Below are 25,270 nucleotides of genomic sequence, written 5' to 3'. Positions count from 1 at the left end.
CCGTGGATCCCCTTCCTGTGCCTTCTGACCTTGTGGGGAGAGAGCCCAAGCCCATCATGGGGGTTCTGATGCTCTGTGCCTAGGAGTGTCCTGGCTTAGCCTCTTTCCGGGGAAAGCCACAATGAAGAGACCTTCTGAAGGGGCCTTTGCAGGGTCTCAGGCTGCCCCTGGAGGGATGCCAGTGGCTGGTCCCAGGACTGGGCACCCTTCTCCCTCGGTGGTCGCTGTCAAACCAGACAGTGGGGGTGGGAGCGGGGTCGGGCTCAGGGCTGTGCCACTCCTGCCGCCCCTTTCTCCACCTCCCTGCTCTCATTGGACCCCCATTTCAAAACAGGAAGGGAAACAGGAAAGTCTGCTGGGATCCCTTTCTTGCTTAGTGCCCAGAAGGTACCCCATATGGGGGCCCAGGGAGGCGGGTGCGTGCGGCCCGAGCTCAACAGTGAAGACCTGGCTGGTGGCTGAGGGAGGCCCCTTAAAGGCTGGAGCTCGGGGGGCGGCAGGGGAAGGTCTCCCTGGCCCGGAAGTGGGCATCGTGCCAAGGTCGGGATGCGCCCGGCCTTGGTTTCCCCGTGGGCCATGCCGCTGGCGGGTCATCAAATAAGGAAGGTGGCCTGGGTGCAGCTGAAGGAAAATCCCGAATCCACATCCTGGAGAAGTGGGTTCTTCACAGTGTTCTGGCCCGAGGGCCTGCCTCCCAGGATGCAGAGGTCCTGACTCCACAGCACAACCTGGGCCGCCCCCACACCCCCACTCGGCCAGCTCAGAGTGGTGGGCACAGACCAGACCCTCTTCTGGGGGCAAAGTGCTGGGCTCTGGAGAGGGGAGCCCCCCCACCATCTCTCATGCTAGCTCCCACTCTGCATGGCTGGCCCCTGGGGAAGTCTGACAGCCCTGGGGACACTCCAGGGCTCCCCTAAGGAATCACAACCACATCAGTTGGGGGGGGGACCCTGCAGGTAGAGCCGGGGTCCCAGGATGCCTCACGGACGGGGAGCGGGGGAGAGAGAACCCCAGGATTCCCCAACCTGGGGGTGGGGCCGCTTCCTTGGAGGGGGACAGAATCTGCACTCCCTCTGGGTTTCTCCTCCCCTCCCCTGCCCCTCCCAGGGTGTAGGGGGCTGATCCAGAAAGCAGGAGCGGTGGTGTGGGGTGCAGCCCCCCCCCCGCCCCCGCTGCCTGGTACCTGCTGCTCCTGGAGCTGCCGGATGGTGCTCTGGGCCTTCTGCAGGTCCTCGGCCGCTGAGCTGCACTGCTGCCGCACCACCGCCAGCTCCCGCTTGATGACGTAGTTCTCCTCGGCCTCCTGCGCCCGAGTCACCTGCCCCTGAGCACAGGGAGGACAGGACACCGTGACCCTCTGCTCACACTCCAGGCCCTCCCTCTGGCCCGCCTCTTGGGAGGCCCCGAGAGGGCGGACGTGGGGTGGGACAAGGGCAAGGCCTCCCGCACTCAGAGCCTGGGATGGGGCGTCCCACCGGGTCTGGGCCTGTGGGGTTGGGGGGGGGGCACAGGCAGGAACAGGACACGGGGAGGAACCTTAGGGCACACACCCACCCCAGGCCCAAGCTCTGTGGGGCTGAAATGGAGAATGGGGACCTCAGGCTGGGGCCAAGGCCAGCTCTTTCCCCTGCTGGCTCCCGGCTCTCAGCCTTCGTCCCAGGTGAGGAGAAACCATCCTTATTTAGGACTGAGGCACAGCAGAGGCCGGGCTCCCCTGGCAAAGGTGGGGGTCTGGAGGCAGTGGAGGGCCCAGGGACTCAGGACCAACCCCTTAGGGCAGGGTTGGGAGGTGGAGCACAGCTCTTCTGGAACCTTCTCCAGTCCTGAATCCTGGGGCCTCCATCTACCTGGGGCTAAGACCTCCCCCTACCTCATCCCCTCAACCCACCCAATCCGGGTCCCCCCATTCCAGGCTCGGAGCCACCAGGTGGCGGGCAGAAGCTTCCAGATAAAGCCATTCAAGATGAGGCAGCAGCAGAAGCAGGTGAGAGAAGATGGCAGGCCTTGCAGGTAGGAGCAGTGAAGGGCCAGAGTGGTGTGTGTGTGTGTGTGTGTGTGTGTGTGTGTGCGCACGGCTCAGTGCAGTGCACACATCAAGGCCTGTGGCTGACAGAGCCTCGGGGTCCACACCTGTGTCCCCTGGAGGGAGGAGGCTTTCTGTCCCCGTGCGTGTACAGTCACAGACAGACTCACACTTACCCACACCATGCTTTCACACGCACACCCCTCCTTCCCCCTCGGGAAAGCTCTGTCTCCCCCGAGAAGCAGTCTCCAGCCACCCCCATGCGTGGTGCCAAGCCTGCCCCCTTCTGCCCGCCCCCGCCCCGGGCTGGCAGTGGCCAGGGAAGAGGCGGGTCCTGGCTGTGGTGTGAGGGGACCAGGAGGGACATGGGGGTGGGCGGGAGGGACAAAGAGCTACAGTACCTGGATTAACCTATCAGCCAGAGCAGCGCTCTCCTACCCGGCGGAGGGGGTTCCGAGCGACAGGGGGAGGAGGCAGAGCGGAAGGCGCAGGGACAGGAGAGGGGGAGAGACAGACAAGAACCACTTGTCACTAACACGCAGTGGACTATCTCTAGAAGCAGGGGAGAGAGGAGTGAGACCAGAGAACCAAAGAACCAGCAGGAGAGGACCCGGAGGAAGAGCAAAGCCAGAGCTGGCTCCGTCCTGGAGAGGGACGTGTGTGTCTGGGCAGATGGGGCTGCCGTCCCGGGGGGGCTGCGGGATGGGGTGGTGGCAGGGATGGGCGGGGAGCGGAATATTTTAACATGGAATAAGAATCGAGGCTTTGGCGCAAGAATCGAGGCCCCCCTGTGGTCAGCGGGGGCGCCGAGTGGGAGTTGGAGAGGAGAGGCAAGTGGGGCGCCCCTCCCCGCCTTTACTCCCATCCTTAAAAACAGAATGGGGGCCAGGATCAAGGTTGTGGCATCCCCCCACCCCCACCCCTCGGCGCCAGTGTAAGGCCGCCCCTCCTCTACCTCCTTTCTTTCCAGGGTGAGGCCTCCAAATTACAGGGTTGGGAGCCTGTGGCCTAATTCGGGGCACCCCGGTCAAAGCAGCAGTCTGCCTCCTTCCCCCTACACAGGCAGCCCAGAAGGGACCCGTGTTTACAGTTAACTGGGTTGTAATTTCACACCCAATCCCAAGCAAAGCTGCCCTATGCCTCTGGTTCTGCGGCAGCCCAGATCTCAGTGGGGCTCTTGGTGGGGGGCCACTGGTTCAGGGTGGGGTCCGGGCAGGGGGCTGGCTGGCCCTCTGGCTGCTGGGTCCCGCTTGGGGCCTGCAGAAGTTGGTGCCCCAGACTGGTGGCTGCACTCCTCACCTTTTCCAGGGTCTCGATCCGTTGTTTCAGGAGCCGGTTCTCCGTCCGAAGCCTCTATGTAGGGAGAGGGGGAAAGTGTGTCAGAACCCACTCCCACTCCCATACAGACAGAAGTCTGTCCCCTTAAGGGCCAGGCTGCCTCCAGGCAAGATAGAGCCATCATCGAACGCTCTGGGGAAGGCATCCGAGAAAACAGGGCCAAGTCCCGTCCAGCATGGCCCGTTCGATTTTTTTTTTTTTTTTTTTTTTAAACAAACTTTGGTTCATTTAAAGTGATCGCTTTCATGGATATGCACTTGTGTCAGGGGTCAGCCATCAGCACCCTTGCCTTCCTGGGAAGTCCCCGGGGAGCCCATGCTGGGGCCTGTCCAAGGCCAATGTGATGCTTCCTACAAGGACAGGCCTTCCTCTGGGCCTATCTGTTCCCACCCCTCACTGCTTTGCTCCTAGCACCAGAATGAACTGTCCTCAGAGTCAGGATCCCGGGGAGGGGGTCCTGTTGAATCCACGGGCCTCCTTGAGCTGGGTGGCTATGTTTCTGTGACCCACCAAAAGTCAGGGGACTCAGAAGCCGTCACTTCCCTCCAGCGGGGGTTCTACAGGCCTCTTGCTTTGCTTTTCACCTTCTCCCCTGGACTGATGGGTTTGGGTTAGATATTTGTGGTTTTAAGTTCCCCATGGCCTTTGGGAAGCAAAGTGAGGTTTATATATGCCTTGCATCTTAGTCTCTACTTATGTTCCCTTTAAGGTGCGGGTGTGGATGGTTGGATCTTAAGTGTGTTCTGAACGAAGACCAAGCAGACCCTCCATCTTCTTGAAGCCCCGAGACCCCGCACTCATCCATTATTAATGGGGGAGCTGCCTCTCTGTGGGCCACACAGAACATTTTCCGGATTCTTCCGGGAAGAAGAAGGTGATGGAAACACCCAGAACACTCCCGGGAAGCATCTGCAGTCAGAGAATCACAGACGTGATTCACAGTCATTCACCGATGTCATGCATGGGGAAACTGAGTCAGAGGGGGGCAGTGTCTTGTCTGAGCCCCCCAGCTTGCCTGGGTTAGAGGTGTTTCAGGCACAAGTCTCTGCCCCACATCTGGAATCAGGAGTCCGGGTCTCTTGGAGGGCTCTTGCCCCATCTCTGGGCTTGACCCACCCCTCTGTAAGCACAGAGATCCTCAAGAAGTTCGATGTGGCCAAGTAGCAACTCCCCTCTCCCGCTTACTCCAAAGAGAAAACGACACAAGGAGTGAGCCGGAACTTCGGGGTCTAGGTATACATCAGGCTTTTTTTTTTCCTTCTGTATTTTTGATGCTCTGACATCTAGCCACGCGGCCGGTCTTGGAGAGAGACTGCCCCGCCTGGGACTGGCTGATTCCTAGACACAGCAAACCAGTAGTAGTGTGCCTTTCAGATGCAAACCAGCCAACCCAGTGCCTACACCCACCTACTACATCTCACTCATGCCATCCTGCCCAATGTTCTCTCTGCCTTAAATTGCCCCCAAGACAACGAGGGACCCCCTGTAGACTGCAGCTCCCTGAAACTGTTCAAAGGAATCAACCCTTAACTCAAACTCGACTACCCAGCCTTGCCCATTCTTTTCTGTGGAGACCACAATAAAGGCTCTGGCCCATGCTTTGCCCCCTCACCCTCTGCCTCCGGACCCACTCTGATGCTTCCCCATGTTGCCAGGCATGGTGGGGTGTGCCCCCTCCCTTTGGGAACTGTGAATAATAAACTTCTTTCAAAGGCAGTCTCTGTGTTGTCTCCATGTCTGTCACTTTGCCACACCTGATTAAAGCAAATTCCAGGTACATTTTGAAATAGGCTGTCAGGGAAAGAGCAAAGAGCAGGGCCATGGGACAAGGCATCTGCCTGGATCCTTTAAGCCCGTGGGCTCTCAGGCTCCTCTCAGGAGAAGTTTCCAGGTGGGGCATGTAGTCTGAGTATCTGCTGTGTCCCTACCTACTGCTGGGTCCTCTGTCACCAGATGGGGGCAGGCCCATGACTGCATGAGCAGGACGGGCACACAAGTTTGGACTGGTGCATCAGTCAAGCCACCATTTCTGAGAAAGGGGAACGCCTGCAAACTTGGGACACAAAACTACTTCTGGAAAACATACAAACGGGGCCAGGACACAGACGGTCTCTTTCCCTTCAGGTATGGGTGGCAGGTGACCTGGATTCTAATCTAGATTCTGCCTCTCCCTTTCTAGAAACTTTTTTTTTTAAGATTTTATTTACTTATGAGGAAGAGAGAGAGCAAGAGCAGGGGGAGTGGCAAGCAGAGGGAGAAGCAGGCTTCCCACTGAGCAGGAAGCCCGATATGGGACTCGATCCCAGGCCCCTGGGATCATGACCTGAGTTGAAGGCAGATATGTAACTGACTGAGCCACCCAGGTGCCCCTCCCTCTCTAAAGGAGGTGGAGATGTTGATAGTGGTGATGGTAAGAAAAATAGAAATAAATAATAATAATTTGAACAGCAGAGCAAATCTTATCCCCATTTTGCAGAAGGGGACACTGAGACTCAAAGAGGTGAATCTTCCTGCGTCACATGGCTGGTCCATGGTCGAGTTGGGATTTGAATCCTGGTCTGTGGGACTCTAGTCCCAGCTGCTGTGGGGCTCTGTCCCTGAAGAGGACAAAGCCAGGGGTTATGTATTTGTGTCTGTTCCTCTCACTGGACCAGGGGGGCAGGGCCTCAGTCTCCTATGACTCTGGTACACCGTAGGTGCTTAATAAATGCTTGTTGCATGAATAAGTAAAATTACGTGTGGAATGTGAAAGCAGAAAGGAGAGGGAGGAGAGTCTGGAGGGTCGGAGGGTCACAGTGGGTGGGGAGCCCTGTGGCACCTGGCTCCTGCCGGCCGGACCCCAGGGCTCCGCCCACCGAGCCAGCCTTCCTGACATTCCTCGACTCCATCAGGCCTGCTGCAACCTGGCCTTTTGCACGGACTCTGTGGGCCTGGAGCGATCGTCCCTGGGGTCAGCTCCACCTCTCTCCTGCATGTTTTTACCCAGAGTACTTTCTGGAGTCCGGACTCTGTACCTATGGGTTCCCCAACCATCTCCCCATTGTAACTGGGGGGTCTCATGAGGGCAGGGACCTATCCACCTTCTCTGCACCCCCAGCCCTGGGACGGGTCTCCAGCAGCAGGGTGGGCCCTGCTGCTGGATGAAGGGACAGGTGGGCGGAGGGAGGACGCCTCAGATTCTGAGGACAGGCTGGCTCGCGGCCTGGGCAAGGCTGCGTCCCAAGAGCATCCTGTCGCTGTGCCCCCCCTCCCTGGGGACTCACTTTGATCTCGATCTGCTCCTCCATCTCCTTGCTCTTCATGGCCGCGTACTCCTTCTCCAGCCTGCGGACAGGAGGGCCGCTGTGGTCACCATCCCACTCTCGGGGACCCCGTTCTGCCAGCACCCTGGCCTCCCGGTACTGACCTCTTCATCTTCTTGGGGTTGTACTTGACCTGGTAAGCCTTGAGGACCAGCTTGTCCGGGCAGCTGTCGAACTGGTGGGGGATCACCCTCTGGAAGTACTGTCGGGGGTGGGCACAGGCCATCCTTGACACACAGGCCCTGACTCGTGGGGGGGGGGGCAGAGCCCTGCTGTACCCTGTTTCCCTGCAGGAGGAGCCGGTCTGCCAGGGACATCAAGTCCCAGCTCAGGGTCCAGCCTGCAGTGGGCGCTCTGTCAGCGCATGTGGAGCAAGTGAGTGCGCGGGCTGTGGGGGGTAAGCAAGCGCCTGCAGTCCGGACTGCCTTCTGTCCCGGAAAGGAAAGCAGGGCTTCAGCAGCTCCTGCAGCCGGCTGGAGGCCCGGTGGCGGTGGGCCTTTTGCAGAGGAAGGGGGTCCTATCGCTGTCCCAGGGCAGGGAGAGGAGGAATCAGGGCCATGGGAGCAAGGCGGAGGGAAGACCCCTTGGTGGCCGGCCTGCCTGCCTGGGCCCAGGGAGCCCGGGCGAAGGGTTAAGCACTGGCGCCGGTGGAGGACACAGCTTGCTGCGGTTCAGGGTCAGGCCGGCTCCCGCCACCCAGCCCAGCTGGCCCCCTCTGGCAGCTGCACACAATGGATGCCCGTGTTCACGGACACAGCCGTGGCCTTTGTGCATTCTTCCCTGAAGCACCAGCTGTTAGATGCTGGGAGGGGAAGGGGCCTGCCTGATGGGGATATGGCGGCAAAGCAGGCTGGCCTCCCCTCCAGCCGGCAGGGCGGGCGTGAAGCTGCCCCGGGCTCCTCACTCCCGCCCCGTTGCTCTCACCTGGCCCAGCTGCCGGGGCTGAAACCACACCCAAGGCCTTGCAATCTGGCTACTATCACTATTTGCCCCATTAGACCCTGGAGGACCCAGAGCTGAGAGCAGGAAGGAGGTGGTGGGACCTCCAGGGGCTTGGCCCAAGCCTGGGCCTTCCACCATTTCCTCTTGACCCCCGAGTAGCCAGGTTGCTCCTCAGAGCCCGCCTCGTCCTCCAGGAAGGCCTCCGGGAAGCACGGGACAGGGCAGATGTTCAGGAACACCTTCCGCCCGTGAGGCCAGGCCCTTCCCCATCTCTCAGGAGGGCTTCACCTGCCCGGGTGCCCCTGGTGTAAGGGAATCCCACCCTACCCGGCCCTCCTGGCCCACCTGGGACATCCCCTCCATGTCCAGCTGCATCAGCTCTGTCTGGTTCACCTGCAGGAGCGCGAGGCCCACCCGGAACACAATCTCCAGGCCCTGCAAAGGGGGTGATGGCAGCGAGTGTGTCATCCTGCTCCCCCAGGGCGAGCAGCTGGGAGGAGCTCTGATACCCCCCCCCCCCCCGCCTCCCCCAAGCCCTGGCCCTTCCTTAGCCTGGGCCTGGCTGGGATTTGTTTCCCACGGCAGGTATCTGGGAGAGGAAGCGGTGTTTGGGGTCCTCACCTCGTACATGAAGATGTCAAAGACACGGGTGGCAACGGGGAGCGGGAAGGTAGTCAGGAAGAGTGTGAGAAACCAGGACGAGGCGTACATGGACGTGTGGAAGCTCTGGGAGCGGAAGTGGGTGTTCAGATCCGGGAGCTGCTCCTGGGGCGAGGGGGTGGGAGGAGGAGGCCAGGCACCATGAGGAGGCTGAGGGCACAGTGGGCCCCCTCCCCCCGCTAGTGCGGGGGCTCAGTGCCCCCGCCTCCAGGGAGACTTCCTGGCCCGCCCCGGGCAGCCTGTGGCTCCCTTCCTCTGTGCGCCCTTGGCACTGTGTTTGGGTGAGGCTGAAGCACCCGAGAGCTCTGCGTGGCAGGCGGTGGAGAAACAGGCAGGGGTGGCAGTAGCAGTAGCAGCCGGTGGGGAGGGGGCTGAGTACACACGGGGAGCCTGTGCTGGCACAGTTACTTATGGGATCCCCACCACTGCCTCAAGAGGGAGCCTCTAAGGCTCGGGGTGGGGGAGGAGGATGGTTATGTGGTCAGGTCACTCCCCCAGCTCACCCAGACAGCGAGGGTGGGGTGCGGTGTGAGCCCAGTGCAGCTCACCCCGTATTGTGTGACCCGCCATCGCTGTGCCCACCCACAGCCCCCTCATCACACTTGGTGCCCAGCAGTGCCCAGGGGATGCGGGTCTGATGGGCTTGAACTTCAGACTGCTGAAAAGGGACAGAAATTGGGGAAACTAAGGCTGGACAAGGTGTCAGGAGCCCCTGCATGTCCTTCGCAAAGAGAGATCAGACTCTAGGGCTGTCCCCCCCCCCCGCCCCCCCGCCCTGGGGCTTCGTCCCACAGCCCAGGGTTCTCTGGGCCTGTCCCCCTACTCCACTGTGGATGGCCTTGCCTACCCAACCCGGGGCAGGTGGCTTCTTCTCTGTGGCCCAGACCACCGGCTTGCCAATACTACCAGGTCCCCTCCAGCAACAGCACCTTGCTACCCAGTGCTATGCAGAACTACACAGCCCCACAGGCAACCAGCTTCTAAAGCGGGCCCTGTGCGCGCGCACACGTGTGCGTACATGCACGCACACACGCACGCGCGCCCGCCCAATCTCTGTCTGCCAGCCAGGGGCGGGGCCTGCGGGGGCTGCTATTTATAAACAGAGAAGGCTGCGCTCCAGTATCAGCAAAGGCAGGCAGACAACACTTTCCCTCCTTCCGTCACACTGGGGAGCAGACAGGGAGGGGGCCGGGGGTGCTTCCGACCAGAGCCAGGCTGACCCCTCTTGCCCTAGCTGCTCCGGGAGCCCCGCGCTTTCAGGAGCCCCCACTACCCATGGCTGGCCCTCGCCCAGTCCCCGGAAGCCCCCTTCGGGCCTGTACCCCACAGCCTCGCTGGCACAGGACCCCTTTCTGAACTGGAACATGCAGGCGACTTCGTGGCCCTGGGGTTGTCAGTCGAAGAGACGGAAGTGGGGCTGCCCTAGTTTAGCACCTGTGGGTGCGGCCGACAGGGGTGGGAGGGTGCAGACCAGCCCCGGCCCGCGCCCACCTGGAGCATGTACTCGAACTGGTAGATGCAGAGCCCCAGCTCTGCCATGCTGGGCTTGAAGAGCTCCCGCAGGCGGTACTCTTGCATCAGCCGCACGAACACACAGAAGGCTTCTTCCTCGGGCATCTGGGGGAACAGGCAGGGTTGGAAGGGGTGCTCGCCACTCTTTTTATGGCCCTGGGGTGCAGGGCTTCGCCTGCTTCTGTTCCATTTAGATTTACAGAACAGGGACTGCGGGGGCGGCCCAGACTCTCCTAACGGGCCTCTGGTCAGTATGGCCACCTGGGTTTGACTGATGGGAACCCTCCTGAGGCCAGGGTCACCTGCCACAGGCCGCCTGGTAGGAAACTGTGGCGCTGGGACTTGAAGCCCAGGTCTGCCCAAGTCCAGAGCCCAAACTGAGACACCCTCTGGTCCCCCCCACCCCCAGCTGTCTCCATTCTCGCCTCCTGAGTCTGCTGGGGTCTCTGGAGGAAACCCTCAGCCCATCCAAGACCACACAGGCTGACCTAAGTCCCCTGCCTGAGATTCAGCCCCTGGATGGTGCCGGTGGCCAGCCTCTCTGCGCCCACCCTCTGGTGGCTTGGCCTGGAGACTGGCAGAAGTCACAGACGCATGGAGAGGGAAGCTCTGACTCTAGAAAGACCCTGGGTGGAGGGAACACTGCTCCTGCCACAAGCCTGGCCCCAGCCACCTACCTGCATGAGGAGCAGGCCCACGATGAAGGCGCTGCCCTGGCAGTAGCCCACCTCCCTGTCCACCAGGGAGTACGCCTGAAAGGGAACACACGCGTCAGGGCCCACCCCAGCAGGCCAACACCAACGGGGTGGGAGTGGGGGAGGTGGGGGGGTGAGGACCGAGGGTTCCAGTCCTCACCTTCATGACGTTGAAGAGGACCTCCTGGCCCAGGCTGTCCTGGCCCTTGAAGAACTCATGCTCTGGGTAGGTGCGGGCAATGTCCCTGCGGATCAGCTTCTCGCACGGCGAGGACATCTTGAGCAGCTCTGAGTACTGGTTCTTGACCGGCATGTCCGTGGCGCTGCACAGGAGCTGCCACACGATGGCCCGGAAGTGGTGCGGGATGCCCTTGCGGATCAGCTCCTGCCAGCGGGGCGGGGCGGGGGCGGCAGGCTGGGCTGGACCCTGTCCTGGGGCAGCCTCCCCACGGCCCCCCGGACCAGCCCTCGCCCGCGGCCCAGAGCTGGGGGAGCCACTGTGCCGCAGAGTCCACACCACTTAATGTGCTGTCCCCAGCCGGGCACCGGACACAGCAGGGCAGGAGACAGCTGGGTACCTGAGACGCCAGCGTGACAGCCGCTTGTCTCGCCATTCCCACCCCGTGCCTCGTCCCGCCCGTATCCTGGCAAGGCTCATCTCCACCGCTGCCCTCTGCCCTCGAACCCCGGAAGACCCCCCCCCCCAACACCCCGACCCGACCCGGGGCGGCTACCGGGGGCTAAGGGGCTCAGCTGGACCCGCCCCGCCTCACAGGCTCCGCCCACCTTCAGCAGCTTCTCTTTCCTGCGTCGCCACTCCTCCCACTCGTTGGCGATCCGGCCCCACAGGATCCAAGTGTCCTCCTCCAGGTGGCTCAGGTTGGAGGAGGCCGAGGAGCTGGACACCAGTGAGGAGCCGCTGTTCCGCCGCGAGCCGTTCATGGAGCGCATGGACTTGGAGTCGGCTTCCAGGAGCCTGGGCAGGGAGGGCTGGTGGAGGCGGGCCCAGGCTTCGGGCACCTCCCGCCGCAGCCCCGGGCCTCTAGTGACGCCGTGGGGCGCCCCGCCCCTCCTCCCGGGAGCCCCAGAGGCTGCCAGGCATTGGGTCTAAATTGTTCTTGGCCAGTGACCTTGGCCGGTGCCCTAAACTCTCTAAGCCGCACCCCTATTCCGGGGCCCCTGGAGAGGCTGCCTTCCTGGTGTCCCATTCCGTGTCTAGCACTGGGCTGAGAAGATGTGCATGAGCTGACAGTCTTATCAGCCTAGCAGGGCAGGTGTTGTTAAGATCTGGGCTTTACAGACCGGGGTAGAGAGGGCGAGCCACTGGCGGGGCAGCCTGCTGCGAGTGTTCCCGCAGCTCCGACATCTGGGGCCTCCCAGCCGGTGGAGGGACCGCCCACGCAGGCCTAGCAGATTCCTAGAGATAAGGACTTGCCTGCCAGTGCACCTTTCCTATGCAGACCAGCCAGTCTAGAAGCCACAAACCGATGGTCTCTCCTGTTCTGATGCCCCCAGGCGGGTGTGTGTGTGTGTGTGCAGACAACTAGGGCTAGCCCCCACCCCAGAGACCGGTAAGATTATTTAAACCAGCCAGTGTTCTACCTGCTCACACAGCCTTGCTGTTCCTTCTTGCAGAAGCCACAGCACATTTTCCCTCACCCCCTCTGCCCCCCACCCCCCACTGATCCTGGTACTTTCCTGTTTAGCCCCACATGGTAAGGTGATCCCCCACTCCCAAACCCCCTTAGGGACCATGAGTAACAAACTCTTGACTGTGGTCCTCGTCATATCTGAATAATAATAACAACAACACCCACATTTTAAAACGGGGAGGAGCCGAGGAGAAAGGTGGGAAGGCCTGGCTTTGCTCTTCCATCCAACAGGGGCTCAGTCAGCAAAGGCCGGGTTCACACGGCCTCTTGCAACCTTGGTCTCATCTGATTGGGGACACTGTTCCTCCAGGGGTGAGAGAACCACACACAGGACCCCTGTCGAGCCTTTGCCCAGGGCCAGGCCCAGCTCTGAGCGTGAGGGGCCACCAGGAACTTCTAACTTCTGTTTGGGGTCCCAGCTGCACCCCTGAGGCTGCGTGGTGTGCCCCAGGCCCGCACTCACCGGTTCTGCTCCTCCAGCTTGGCCAGCAGCTCCAGCTCATCGGGGCTGAGGTTTTCAGAGTCTGAAGTGGGGGAGCAGGTGGGGGCCGACAGGGCCTCTTGGGATGAGGAGTCGGGGCTCAGAGTGGGGCTCGCCATGGTGGACAGGCTCATCGGCTGTGAGCAGGGCCAGGTCACAGCTCTGTCTGGGGACCAGAGACACACGTGGTCAGCACTGGGTGGGATGCCTACCCTGTCCGGCCGGCTCTGGGCCCGCTGAGCCTGCTGCTCACCTGGGTGCGTTTCCCCGCCCAGGGCTTCCCATCGCTGGTCTGTCCACTGGCGCACCCCTCATCCCCATGCACTCCAGCCCAGCGGATGGCCGAGCTGGCTCCTTCCACTCCAGACGCTACCTACCAGAAGCCCTGCCTGTGTCTAGCTGTATGGACGGAAACAGAAGCTGTCCTACTGTCCCTGGGCATGAAGGCCAAGTCTCAGCTTGACCCCTCTGAGTCTTCAGCAGGGCCACGGGCCAAGAGTCCCTGTCACTCAGACTTTGGGGGTGCGGAAGCCACTGCTTCAGTGGCCCTTCTGATAGCCTCAGTCCCTGTCTCTGGCTGTGGCCGATCCCGGGAGCCCAGCATCGGCATCTGACCTTCCCCATCTCATCAACTGAAGTGGGCTGTTGGCACAGCCAGAAGCAATTATTCCCTACTGTTAATTGTCCGTTGCTGCCAACAGCCGGAAGAGCCGACTCCCCTTGGGCTGGGCAGCCAGGGATGGGCGCATCAAAGTGCTGGGAAGCTGCCCCAGTGGCTGCAGAGAGAGAGCCACAGGCTCTCATCAGTACCCTGACGGCGGTCTGCTGTGTGCCGGGTGGGTGCCAGGCCCATTTGTCTTGTTCTTCTTGGGGATGGTCTGGCCTCACCCTCCTGGGGGGGTTCTAGAACACTGGCCTCTTGCTTCCTGCCAGCTTCAGGACAGGCAGTTCAGCACCAGGCCGAAAGCCAAGCTCTGGACTCCAACGAACTTGGGTCTGAACCGTGGCTCCCCCTCAACCAGCTGTGAGGCCTTGGGCCGGCCATTTGGCTCCTCTGAGTCTCCAAAGACAGAGGATCATGTGGGACTGACTTCAGAGTAACATGGGAGAACAGTGATATTTAATGACTGCTCTCTCCCTCCTTGCTGGCCATTTTTATTCATACCAGGGCCAGGGCCAAGGCCAAGGTCTAGCTGGACTCCAGGGTTCTGCTATGCCTGGTGTGAGGACTGTGGGCAGGAGCTGGCGTCACCCCGGTGGGAGGGTTTAGGGGTTGGGAATGGCTAGAAGAGCGGAGGCAGGGGCCAGGGTGGTGTTCCTTCTACTCGGTCATGCTTCTGGTAAGCCCAGGCTAGCATCAAGGGTGTAAGAAGATGGGGTCTCCAGGGCCCTGGAGGCAGGAAGAAAATGCTGCTCCCCTGGCTGTCGCTTTGGAGGGCTCCTTCACACCCACCTACTGCCCCGCATAGTCTGAGCCACGAATGCACTCCTGCCCTTGGACCCCACCTGACCTGGCTCTGACAGCTCAGCCCACAGAGGGGCCCTCTGACCCCAACCAACACCTGAGGTTCCCCACAGGTTGGCTGGCCTTGACCTTGGCCATGCACTTCATTCCAGCTTCCTTCCCTGTGCTTCACTGTCATGGGCGCAGGGGAGGTGGGCATCCTTTTCCCACCTTGTAGGGTACCCAGAAATCCTCCCTTCCCTGGTCTCTGTGGCTCCTTGGGGCCACTGGTCCTGCCTCTGGGTTCCAAAGGCTCTCCAGTTCTGTTGGGTGCCAAGGACTCTGGCTTTGGTGAGTGGTCCAAACCAAGTGGCCCATGCCGGTGGACCTGGAAGACTTTTCCTTCTCATCGCCTAGCTGGCCGGGGATGACTGGCCCAAAGACCAAGCCACTGTGCACCGTCTAGCCAGGAGTTAGTTAATCTCTTCTGAGAGGTGGACAGTGGGGGCCACTCTGGGGCCCTCTGCAGGGTCAAAGTCTGTGACCAGCCAGGGCAGAGTTGGGCTGTGGACAAGAAGTGCTGACCTAGAAAGATCTCTCTGGGCAGGGAGGGGCTGGGAAGACAGTGTGGGTTTCCCGACGTCAGATTTGGGAGGTGGGGAAGATGGGGTGGAGGCGAGGACTGGAGCCTCCTAAGCACAGCTGGCTTGGGGGAGGGGGGCTCTAGGGAAAGAGACCACATGTGGCCAGGGTAGTGGTCTGGGCCCACCATGTCCTTGCTGAGCCCGGGAGATCCAAGCCTTGGAGTGCATTGGCACTCCCACTGCTGCCCCCAAAGGGCCCAAGAGAATGGTTCAGCTCTGGGTTTCTGATTTAAAAACACAACCAGGGGCCAGCCACTAGTGGGATTTGTTCAGCTGCTTATCACATATTCATGTGAACTTCATACAGGAAATAAAACTGATTCAATACATAAGGCTGAAATTTGCAGTCTGAGAGGCAGAATCTTCTGATCCCTCAGGAACTTTCTCTTGACTCATCGCCAGACTAAACACAGCCTGGCTTTGGAAGCCATCCTCCTGATGCACACATGTACACACACACACACCCCTTGTGCACACTCACACACTCATAATTCACACTCACACGCCCACACATACTTACCTACATTCACACACTATTTCACACCCCATGTGCTCACACTCATGCACTCTTGTACCACTTTCTGGCATGTGGGTACACACACGGACACATACAATCTCGCACCCATGCACATGGATACACATGCAGACACACACTCAGATACATGCACACTCATACACATCTACACCATCTCACACCCACATTGTCACATGCACACACACACACATACACGCATGCACACTTCCTGACCAGATCTTGTCACCCTCGGGACTCAGTAGATTGGGATGGACCCTGGCTTTCTGCCCTCCTAGCTCTGTGGGTGGCCCGTTGCCTCCCTGATGCTCGCTGAGGGCCATCTGAGGCCCAGGCACTGTTCTAGGCCCAGGGATACAGAGCAGAAAGAGGCAGATGAGACACTAACTACACAGCCCTCCTGCCCTTACTGGGTGGGTACAGAGACACAGAGACAAGGCAGGCACCCTCGAGGGCTAGGGGGCCACAGGCCTTTGAGATCCACACACAGGCCCACTAGGTCTGAGGTTCCGGCCTCTCGGCATCCTCAACTTCAATCTCCTTTGCCTCTGTTCCCCTCAGCCACTTAAAGGGGGCGCTGGACCCTGCAGAGCGGGCAGTGGGCCACCTACCCCTGTGCCCGCTGGCATTACCACCCTCCACACCCTTGTAGCGTGGCCCATGGCTTACAAGGCTGAGTCAACCCAGAGGAACACCAGTGAGCTGGAGCTGGGGCAGGGGGGCAGAAAGGTCCAGCTGCTGGATGTCTCCCACCTCCCTTCCCTTTCCTTCTAGGGCTGTTTGGACGCAGCCACTCATACTTCCTCCTTCTTGAAGTCCTCTTCCAGCTAGCTCAGAGAGACTAGGCTGCTAGCTGCTCTCGAGTCTTCAGTGACCACATATGTGATTCCTTTCCGTATATAGAGGTGTATGAGTGTGAATGCATTTGTCCTCTCTCCTGAGCACCGTCTAAGATTGCCAGCCAGCCCCCCAACATCTCCCTCGGATCCCCTGCCAGAGCAAGAACTGCCCCTGTCTGGGTCCCCACTTCTGTGGTGCCCCACACGGAGCCTACAACACAGCACTTGAGAAACATCTGAGGAACAGCACCCACCTGCCCGTGCACCAATGTTTGCTGAATGCCTGTCAGATGCCGGGCACCACAGTGAGCAAAGATGGACGGAGCTGCCGCCCCCCACCCCCCGCCCCGAGCGCTCAGGGTGTCGAGAGTAAGAAACTATCATCCAAGCTTTCTCTTACAGATTGAGAGACATGCTTCAAAGAACAGATAGAGTGGCACACCATCTGGCAGCTCCCTAAGCAGTTAAATATGGAGTTCCCATGTGACCCAGCAATTCTGCTCCTAGTATCTGCCCAGAAGAATGGGAAACATACATCCCCGTGGAGACTTGCACGTGACCCTTCACGGCAGTGTCATTCGTGCTGAACAGTGCAAACAATCCAATGTCCCCTGAAACGGATGAGCGGATAAGCCCAGTGCGGTCCATCCATGCACTGGAATATGATTCAAACATAAAAAAGGAAGGAAGCTCTGACACATGTTGCCGTGTCGAGGAGCCTCAAAGACCTGTGCTCTGTGAATGAAGCCAGACACAGACAATCACAAGTGACATGACTGCCTTGAGTAAGAAATGTCCAGAATAGGTAGATCCATAGGGACAGGAAGTTGGCTAGAGGTTGCCAGGGGTGGGGGGGTGGCATAGGGAGACCTGCACCCGGGATTTCTTTTTTGGAGTGATGAAATGTTCTGGAACTAGACTGTGATGAAGTTGTACCACGTTGTGGATATGCTGAAACCCACTGACCTGTTCACTTTAAAAGGGTGAATTTTATGTTATGTTAACAATAACTGAGAAAAAAGATGATAAGGGCTGGGCTGGGCTGGCAAAGGAAGGGCGGTGCCGAAGCAGGAGGGAGGCATGCCACTTCAGGAAAGACTAGAGAGTTCTGCAGGGGCCAGGCTCCCACAGGGCCCTGCAGGCTCAGGCAGGAGCCTGACTGGGCTTGAATTTTAGGAAGACCCTCCTGGTCCCTGGTGTAGAGATGCTCGTCCAAATCATTACTCCCCTGACTAAAGCCAGCGCCTGCTCCTGCTGCACACGGAACTAGCTGGGCCCATGGTCCTGCTCAGGCCAAGCCTGGCGCTACTCTCCTGCTGCTTGCCCAAACCCTTCAGCCAATCCCTACTTGGTGATGGAGCCCAGATGTTTTCACCTGGTGCACCCAGTCCTACCACCCTTGCCTCCTCCTTCATCCCGGCCCCATGTGCTTAGCCCTCCAGGACCCCCTGCTTCTTCCTGTCTGTACCTTCGCACATGCTGTGCCCTCTTGCCGGAAAAGCATCCTGCAACACCTGCTTTGAATTTTTTTCAGTGACATCATTCCCATCAAACCCCACCTCCAGCATGACGGCTCACTTCTCTCTCTCTCACTCTGAAAATACTTGCCCTCTACACTTCAGCCCTAGGCACAGTCCATGGCAGTTCCTTCTATACGGGCCTGTCTGCCCTGCTGGGTCATGAGCATTCTGAGGGCAAGGACCTATCTTCTTAATTTTCTACTCCAAGCTCCTAACCCATCTGGAATTTAGTAGGTGCTCAATTAACATTTGCTGAGTGAACGGAGATAAAAATTTCTGTGCTGCTCAGCCAAGTGACCAAGGTCAACATCAATAGCGATAAGTCATATTGAGAGCCAGGGCCCATGATGAGCTGAGAAAGGCATGTCACCTCTGCATCTTTCTCCCCAGAACACATCATCCCGGTTTAACTACGAGAAGAACATGTGACAAATCCAGATCAGGGGACATTCTAGAAAATGTCTGACCAGTCCTCCTTAAATCTGTCAAGGTCATCAGAAATAGGAAAGTCCCAGCCATGAGAGCCTAAGAAATATTGGTGACAAAATGTCATGCAGGATTCCAGATACGATCCTGGAAGAGGAGAAGGAAATTAGGACAAAACTAAGGAAAGCTGAGTAAGTGTGGACTGTAGTTAATGTATCAGCGTCGGTCTGTTAATTATAACGAATGCACCAGACCACCTGAAGATGTTGCTAATTGGGGAAGCTGGGTGTGAGGTCTGCAGGAACCCTCTACTGTCTTCTCAATTTTTCTGCAAATCTGAAACTGTTCTAAAAAATAAACTTGATTTTAAAAATAATTTAAAACAAAGACGCTGTGTCAGTGTAGACAGAAAAGTAAAGGCCGGCTGTAACTCATGCGAGGTCCCATGGTGAGTGGGACACTCACAGGACCCCTTGACTAGGCCACAGGGAGGAAGGCTTTGCATTTGGATTTCTGACTCCAGAGTCTCTGCCCTAAGTAGATCCTCTGTGCTGCTGCTCTCTCTGCATTCTTTTACTTTAGAAACAATATACATAAAGCACAAGAGCCCAATTTACCGGGTGCTCAGTAAAGCACAGTCATTACTTTGCAACAGGGAGAGGGAGTGAGGGTGTGCGCATGCGCCATTTTGCAGAACTTGGCATTTTCAGAGACAGGAATAAAGACCCCAAGTTTCCTTTCAGTTTGGCTCCCTACCTCCCCTTCCCCTGGCTTCTGATCCTCTACTTCTAATGATTACGGGGGACACAGACTCATTTCTGAACCAGATGTCTTTGGAGATGCCACGTGACCCCATATGCCCAGTCTGCCAGGACTGACGGTGTAGGCCAACTACCGTGGTCCTGGCTATTGCAAGTCCTGGGGAAATGGCCTGGGATTTGGGTCCTTTTCCTTGCGAAGGGGGGAGCAGCTGATGGGGAAGCTTGGATAACGAGGACAGCAACTGGAATTCAGGGCTGTCTGCCCCTCTCTTTTCCCCAGTCCTACCTACTCTTCTGTGCTCTGGATATTTCCATATCTGTGTCCCTTCTTTGCCTGGCTGTGTGTGTGCATGTGTGCGTGTGTGCATGTGTGTGTGCATGTGTGCGTGTGTGCATGTGTGTGTGCATGTGTGTGTGTGTGCATGTGTTTGCGATACACTTGACCTCAGTTTCTTCACCTGAAAACAGGGCTAATGATAGTACCTGCCTCACAGGTTTTGTTGGGAGGAATACCTGAGCTAAACTTGTCACGTTCTTAGGACAGGAGCTGGTCCGTGGTATTCGTTCCCTGCTGGATGGAACATTCCATGTGAGCAGGGGCTGTCTAGCCACCACTGGATCCCCAGAGTCCAGCACCCCACCAGGCATACAATATTTGTGGAACGAATAAACAAACCTCTTCCGCAGTAGGCCCTCCCGCAGTGGGGTGGCCCCCTTTAAAGGTTAAGGGTGGTAAAACTATAATTACCGTTATTGGAAATAGTAGTAGCAGCAACTACCTTCAGACTAAAATCTGGGAAGTGGACCATTATGATCTATGGAATCCCTTCTGGCCTAAAAGAAAAAAAAAATGCTTACTGCCCTGTGAAACCACCAACTTCCTATCTACTGCTGGGAACAGGCTCCTTCCTGGAAAATCCTTCATTTCTCTTTACTCTAGATCCCTGAGAATGACCAGGGAGAAAACTGAAAGCCCTTATAAGCCTTCCAGGGACAGGTGAATAAGAGAAGAGGCATCCTGCACAGGCTCCTGGCTCTTTAAAGCCAGAATGGTGTCTTTCCTGCTGCCTGTGTCAGTGGATAAGTCTCGCTGGGCCAGGTGACAGGAGGTTGGGGTGAGATGAGTATGCCCTGCCTTCAGGAGCTCTCTGAGGCGGATGGGTCAGCCTCTTTCTGTGGAAGAGATCCAGGCCATCTTTTGTAGGTGGGTGGGTAGGGAGGACTGTCAGATCCTAAAATGAAGCAAGTATTTACTAAGCACCTGTTGTGTGCCCTCCACTCGCCTGAGCCTCAGCCTTGAACAAACAGAGGCTCCCTGCCCCTGTGGGACTTGTCGGCTGGTGGTGTGCGAGGCGCACCTCAATGAAACCATTTCACAACCCACCCCAGCGCACTGAGCCAGGCAAGACCAGGGCAGGTGAGTCGCACTGAGGGGGTCTTCTGAGAGAGATCTCTCCCCTGGCTCCAGTGAGCCTGTTCTTACTCCCTTCACCTGCGCTGTTTAACTCCAGGAACATGTGTGCTACACACTCCCCTGGGCAGGGTAGGGCTTGCTGCCTCTCTTGAGTTCCTGCAACTACAGGTCCCTTTTCCCAGCGAGGGGTACACAGTGTGTGACCCATGGATCGCATCGGGACCACAGGGCCTATGGGATGAGGCCCACCAAACAAGGCACGACTCCCTGGATGCACCAGGCTTGCTCCAGCTTTGTAAGCCTCTGTCCAAATACTCTGCCTGCCATGCCCGCCCCGTGAGCTCCTCTCTGGGCCTATCCATCATCCCTGTTCCGCCTTCCCTGACGGCCCCGGGGCCGCACCGGACCCTTTCCTGCACTCCCGCGGCATGCTGGGTATAATTCTGTCCCGTGCTCCCACCCGGCAAGCAGCAGGCCGTGATGGTGAGGGTGCAGGCTGGAATCTGGGTTCCTCCAGTGGTTTGGAGGATTAAATGAGATAATACGTAAATGGTGCTTGGCCCTGGGCCTGACATACGGGATGGGCCCAATCAGACCCAAGAGGGTCTTTAGAAGCAGGACAGAGACCATGTGTGACCTGCCTTCAGACCCCAGCACCTGACTCCGTTCCCGGCACCAGGTGGGGCTTTCCCTGGACAAGCCAGCATCAGTATTCTGCCAGAAGAAACTGAGATCACTCTCCGCCTCGCCCCCCCCCGCCCCCTTCAAAGCACGCAGACAAAGACAGAGGCCTGTACCCCCAGCCTCGGGTAAAAGTGCACTGATCCTTCGCATAGGCTCTTCCCAAGCGCTTTCTTGGGTTTTCCTAAGGAGTTCATTGTCTATTCTGAAGAGCCTTCTGGGCCTCACTGCATCGGCACAAGGGCCCACCCTGGGGAGGCTGTGGAGACTGTTTCCTGTGCGCCTCGTGACCTTCAGGAGTCTTCAACCACTCCTCCCTTCAGCCAACTGGGCAGAATGAGCCTCTCCCTACCCGGGTCTGTGCGTCAGAGGTGTGCATGAGGCAAGGGCATTGCCAGCAAGTAGGCCCCTCCAACCTTCTGTCCCCATGGGAGGCTTCTGTGTGGCCACAAACCCTACAACAGCCCATCTCTCAGCCCCCAATTGGGCCGGCTTCCTGAGATGCAGCTTGGCTGCAGAAAGAAGGCCATTATCCAGTGAGGTGTCAACGAATGACAACCAGGGGACCAGGACGGCCAAGGATTCTGCTAGCACCCATAGACGGGTGACTGCCCTGCTGGACCCCACGGACCCCTCCCCCACGGTGCCCAAGGGACATTCAGGACCACATCCTAACCTCGTGGGCTCCCCTGCAGTACAAAGCAAGGTTCTAAGGATTTATCCCCCCATTTTCCAGATGGAGAAGTTGAGGCCCTGAGCCAACAGGAGCTTCTTCCCGGGGCCATCCAGAGCCCACTGCAGAATATCCACAAAGAAGCCTGGGCTTGTGTTTCTGGGGTTTTCCAGGCTTGCTTGTGTGGCTCGAAGGATCCCAGACAGGCAGTGCTGGGGGCTGGACTGGTCTGGATTCTGCACAGCTGGGACTCAGGCTCCTCCTCACTCCCTGCAGTCCTGGCCACACCATCTCGCCAGTTCCGTGATCTCCCATCCTCATGCCTGTGCCAGGGCCAAGCCACCTGCAGCTGCTTCCAAACCACCCGCGGCCGACCACAAAAGCCCAGGGGAACCCACAGGTTGCACCCGAGGGGCGGCAGGACGGGCGGGGAGGACCAACACAACCAGAACCAGGAAAGGTGGGTGGACATGGGTCCTCCGGCTTGGTCAAAGCCCGGCCAAGGGAAAAACCAAGCTGACTCCTCGCTCGTGTCCTACCCGAGCCTCTTCAGCACATTCTTCCCCTCTGAAAATATTCCTTAACAAAGAGCTGTCTGCTTCTGGCAAGCCCCAACCCAGCCCCACCGGGTCCCAAATGCCAGGAGAGAAGGAAGCCGTTTCATTTAGGCATGACACACTGGTCGTGGGTGAAGGAACTCACGCGGGCTACCCGGGGCTGCCCCCGGCAATGGTGCAGGCCCTGCCACTTGAGGCCAGCGGGCGAGACAGGGTCAGGATGCTGGTCCTACCAGTCCGGTAGGACTTCGGGAGCAGCCTGAACTCCCCCTCCCCACCAGGGGGTGGCATCAATCAGAGGGCAGCCTGTGCTTCCCTTTGGGAGACTTCAGTGTAGGAGGGAGAGTGAGTGCCCTTCCCTTTGAAGAAGGGCAAAGCAGGGAGAGACGGATGAAGGGGAAGAGGCCCGGGGCAGGTGTCCACAGGGGTGCTGGGAGATTCTGAGTCACCCTGCCACCTTTCCGGGCCCCGATGGGGATACGAGGTCAGGGAGGCTGGTGTGGCCGAGCAGGCTGGCTGCCTGGGGCAGGGCGGGTAGCTCATGTCTCTGAGCAGGCCTGAGCTGGGAGCTCTGGGCACCACAGGAGGACCTGGGCAGGTGGGATCCTCGGAGGTGTGTGAAAGTGCAAGGAGTCCTGTGTGTGAGAGAGTGTGTGTTTGTGTGTGGGGGGAGGGAGGGCCCAACTGTCTGGGTCTGGGTTGGAGGTCTGAGTTCCTGTGTGTGTGCTGGGGATCCAAGTGTAGCTGTGTGTGTGTGTGTGTGTGTGTGCGTGCACGTGTGCCCACGGCAGATCAGGGGCTCCTGGATGTCTGTGTGTCTGAGTTGTCCAGGGTTCACAGCCATCTCTCTCTCTGAGAACTGTTGGCTTCCAGATGTGAGTGTGTGTGTGTGTGGGGGGGGGCCACACAGGTGTGAGCGTGCGGCTCTCAGAAGATGCGTGCCTCTGCACCTGAGGAGGGTTCCGAATATCTGTTGGGAGGTCCTGAGCAGGAGGTGGGTTTTGGGGACGAGTCAGACTCAGGGATGTGTGTGGGGCTGCTGGAGCGTACTGGGAGGAGCCTGAGGAGTGATCCCCCCCCACCGCCGCCCGTGCCCTTGGGCATGGGGTTGCGGGGGGTGAGAGATGGGCCAGCAGGCTGAGGGGAGGCCTGCGGGGAGGAATCCTGATTTACAGAGGCCAGGGGAAGGGTCCTGCGGGGCTGGAAGGGAGGGGTAGGGTTCTGAGGCTCTTAGCCTTGGGGCTGGGGGCAGGTCTGGGCCCAGAGATGGGATGAGAAGTGAGGGGAGGGATGGGGTGGCAAGGGGTCTGCAGATGGGAGCGGTCCTGAGGGATCCGGACGGGGCGGGGGGGTCCTCGGCCTGCGAGGGGGGGCGCCTTGGGGGGCGGGTCTGCGGGGTGGGGGCTGGGCGAGCCCTGAACGGTCTGGGAGGAGTCCTGAGGGTCTATGGAAAGGGTGGGCGGGGGTCACGGCCGCGGGCGGGGTGACGACCCTGGAGAAGGGGTGGGATGGGGGAGGGGGCGCCCGGAAGGGCCAGGGGAGGGGCCCCGAGGGGTCCGGAGGCATCCGGAACGAGGGTGGGCGGGGGCCTGGGCCTAAGACTGACGGCCAGGATCCGTGCCGGGAGTGCCGAGGGCTCCCAGCCCGGGTTCCGTGGCTAGGCAGCCCGAGTCCCGGTCTTGTCGGGCCCCCGCGGGCCGCAGCGCGGAGCCGCCGGCCTGAGAAGGGGCCCGGGAGGCCGGGCCCGCGCCGCCTGCCTACCTGCGCCGAGCACGCCGCCATCGCCGTGCCGAGCTTCACTGTCCCGGGCCGCGCCGCTGGATCTCCGCCGTGCTGCTCGCCCCGCAGCCCCGGCCCGGCCCCCTCAGCCGCCCCCCGGGACCGCGGCCGCCGCCGGTTCTGCCGCTGCCATTTCACCCGCTGACAGGAGCGGCTGCCCCGCCCCCGAGGTCCAGTCAGCCAATTCACCGCCCCCAGACACTCTGGCTCCGCCCACTATTCAGGAGTGACGGGGTGCCGGGCCAATCCGTAGCCATTCCGTGAGGAGGGCCCTGGCTACGGCCAGAAGGTTGCCGCCTCTAAGGGGAGAAGCAAATTGAAATTAGGAAAGCAGTGAAGGACGGGTGGTTTTGCCTATCGAAATGTGGAATGCTGTTGAGCAACACTTGGCGTCACCAATAACAAGGAGCGAGGGGTGTGTCTCTGAGGGAAGGCTGCGGCCCTGAAGAACCCCAGACTGAGGCAGCCAAGCGTTTGGCTCTAAGCCCCGCCCAGAGCCGGGCTTTCTGCCCAATAACTAGCCGTCCTGAGCCGTCCATTATTATCTGCCCCTCAAATCTCGGCCATGGCAACTGTTGGGGCTCTATAAAGAAGATTGACACCTAGGGACCCAATAACACTGATGGAAGGCGGTGCAATAACACCGCTTGGCCAATGGGATCATGAGATTGGTTTTAGGTTGGCCTCCCGGGCGGTGGGGCTTGAGGCCGGATTGAATGAAACAGGGGAGGGGCTGAGGGGGGCGTGACCTAGACCAACAATGGGGCGGGGCCAGTAAGGGAGAGGCTAATGGGTTGGGTCTGAGAAGGGGCGTTGGCAGGCTGAGGGGGCGGTGATGCGACCGCATTTTTGAGTCCGGCTCGGTGCCGGGGGCGGGGCTGTGGGGGGTGGGGTCACGTCCAAGGCTCAGGCCCGTCCCCTAACGTTGTCTAGGCCTGCTTGAGTGTCTTCTCCGGGGCTCACAGTGCCTTATGATCCCCCGTCAAAACTCTGATCAGGCTGTGTCATCACTGCTTACCCGGCCCTCCCATCCTCCCGCTGGGGGGTGGGGCGCGGGTGGGGGTGATGCAGGGCCTAGGTCGGGTCTCCCCGGGGTCCCCAGCGTTGCTGAGGAGGGGCCTGGCTGGTGGGAACTAAGTATAAATGCTTGATGAATGAATGAGTAAATGAATGGTGGGCCCGAGACTCTCAACAGGGAAGAAAAGGGCGGGGGAGTGTCACTCAGGCTGGAGAGGATCATGTAGGGACAGTCGCGGACAGCACGGCAGACTTAGCAAAGAGGACAGGATTCCACCCCAAGGGGTGGGCCCTGGAGTGGGTGGGGCAGGGAAGGACCCAGTCACAGAAGAGAGGGTAACACTGTAAGTTCAGGTCGGGGCCTGAAAATGAGGAGGC

General features: G+C 59.4%; 1 protein-coding gene and 1 long non-coding RNA gene across 11 annotated transcripts in view; one reads left to right on the top strand and one right to left on the bottom strand.

The window, feature by feature from the left end:
• Window positions 1-24,037, bottom strand: part of EVI5L (ecotropic viral integration site 5 like) — a 28,466-nt gene extending 4,429 nt beyond the window's left edge. For 3 of the 10 annotated variants that reach the window (XM_082691779.1, XM_082691778.1, XM_082691781.1), the window contains exons 1-13: window positions 23,858-24,035; window positions 12,588-12,771; window positions 11,259-11,448; window positions 10,633-10,857; window positions 10,455-10,529; window positions 9,757-9,882; window positions 8,227-8,370; window positions 7,951-8,040; window positions 6,768-6,865; window positions 6,625-6,685; window positions 3,323-3,376; window positions 2,425-2,457; window positions 1,184-1,324 (exon numbers count right to left, since the gene is read on the bottom strand). In XM_082691779.1, the coding sequence (XP_082547905.1) occupies window positions 1,184-1,324; window positions 2,425-2,457; window positions 3,323-3,376; window positions 6,625-6,685; window positions 6,768-6,865; window positions 7,951-8,040; window positions 8,227-8,370; window positions 9,757-9,882; window positions 10,455-10,529; window positions 10,633-10,857; window positions 11,259-11,448; window positions 12,588-12,739 (1,389 nt within the window). In that variant the 5' untranslated portion in view covers window positions 12,740-12,771; window positions 23,858-24,035. Of the gene's footprint in view, window positions 1-1,183; window positions 1,325-2,424; window positions 2,458-3,322; window positions 3,377-6,624; window positions 6,686-6,767; window positions 6,866-7,950; window positions 8,041-8,226; window positions 8,371-9,756; window positions 9,883-10,454; window positions 10,530-10,632; window positions 10,858-11,258; window positions 11,449-12,587; window positions 12,772-23,857 lie in introns of all 10 variants that reach the window. The other 7 variants (XM_082691782.1, XM_082691780.1, XM_082691783.1 and 4 more) reach the window with 5 other exon arrangements.
• Window positions 1,333-5,077, top strand: LOC309844696. The gene is made up of 2 exons (XR_014300838.1): window positions 1,333-1,984; window positions 2,580-5,077. It is a non-coding gene; the product is annotated as an uncharacterized lncRNA (long non-coding RNA).
• Window positions 24,038-25,270: the final 1,233 nt, after the last annotated feature.

Source organism: Mustela nivalis, assembly GCF_964662115.1.
Source record: "Mustela nivalis genome assembly, chromosome: 1".
Lineage (NCBI taxonomy): Eukaryota > Metazoa > Chordata > Mammalia > Carnivora > Mustelidae > Mustela > Mustela nivalis.
Note: the sequence above shows the minus strand (reverse complement) of the source record. Positions and strands in the feature narration are given on the sequence as shown.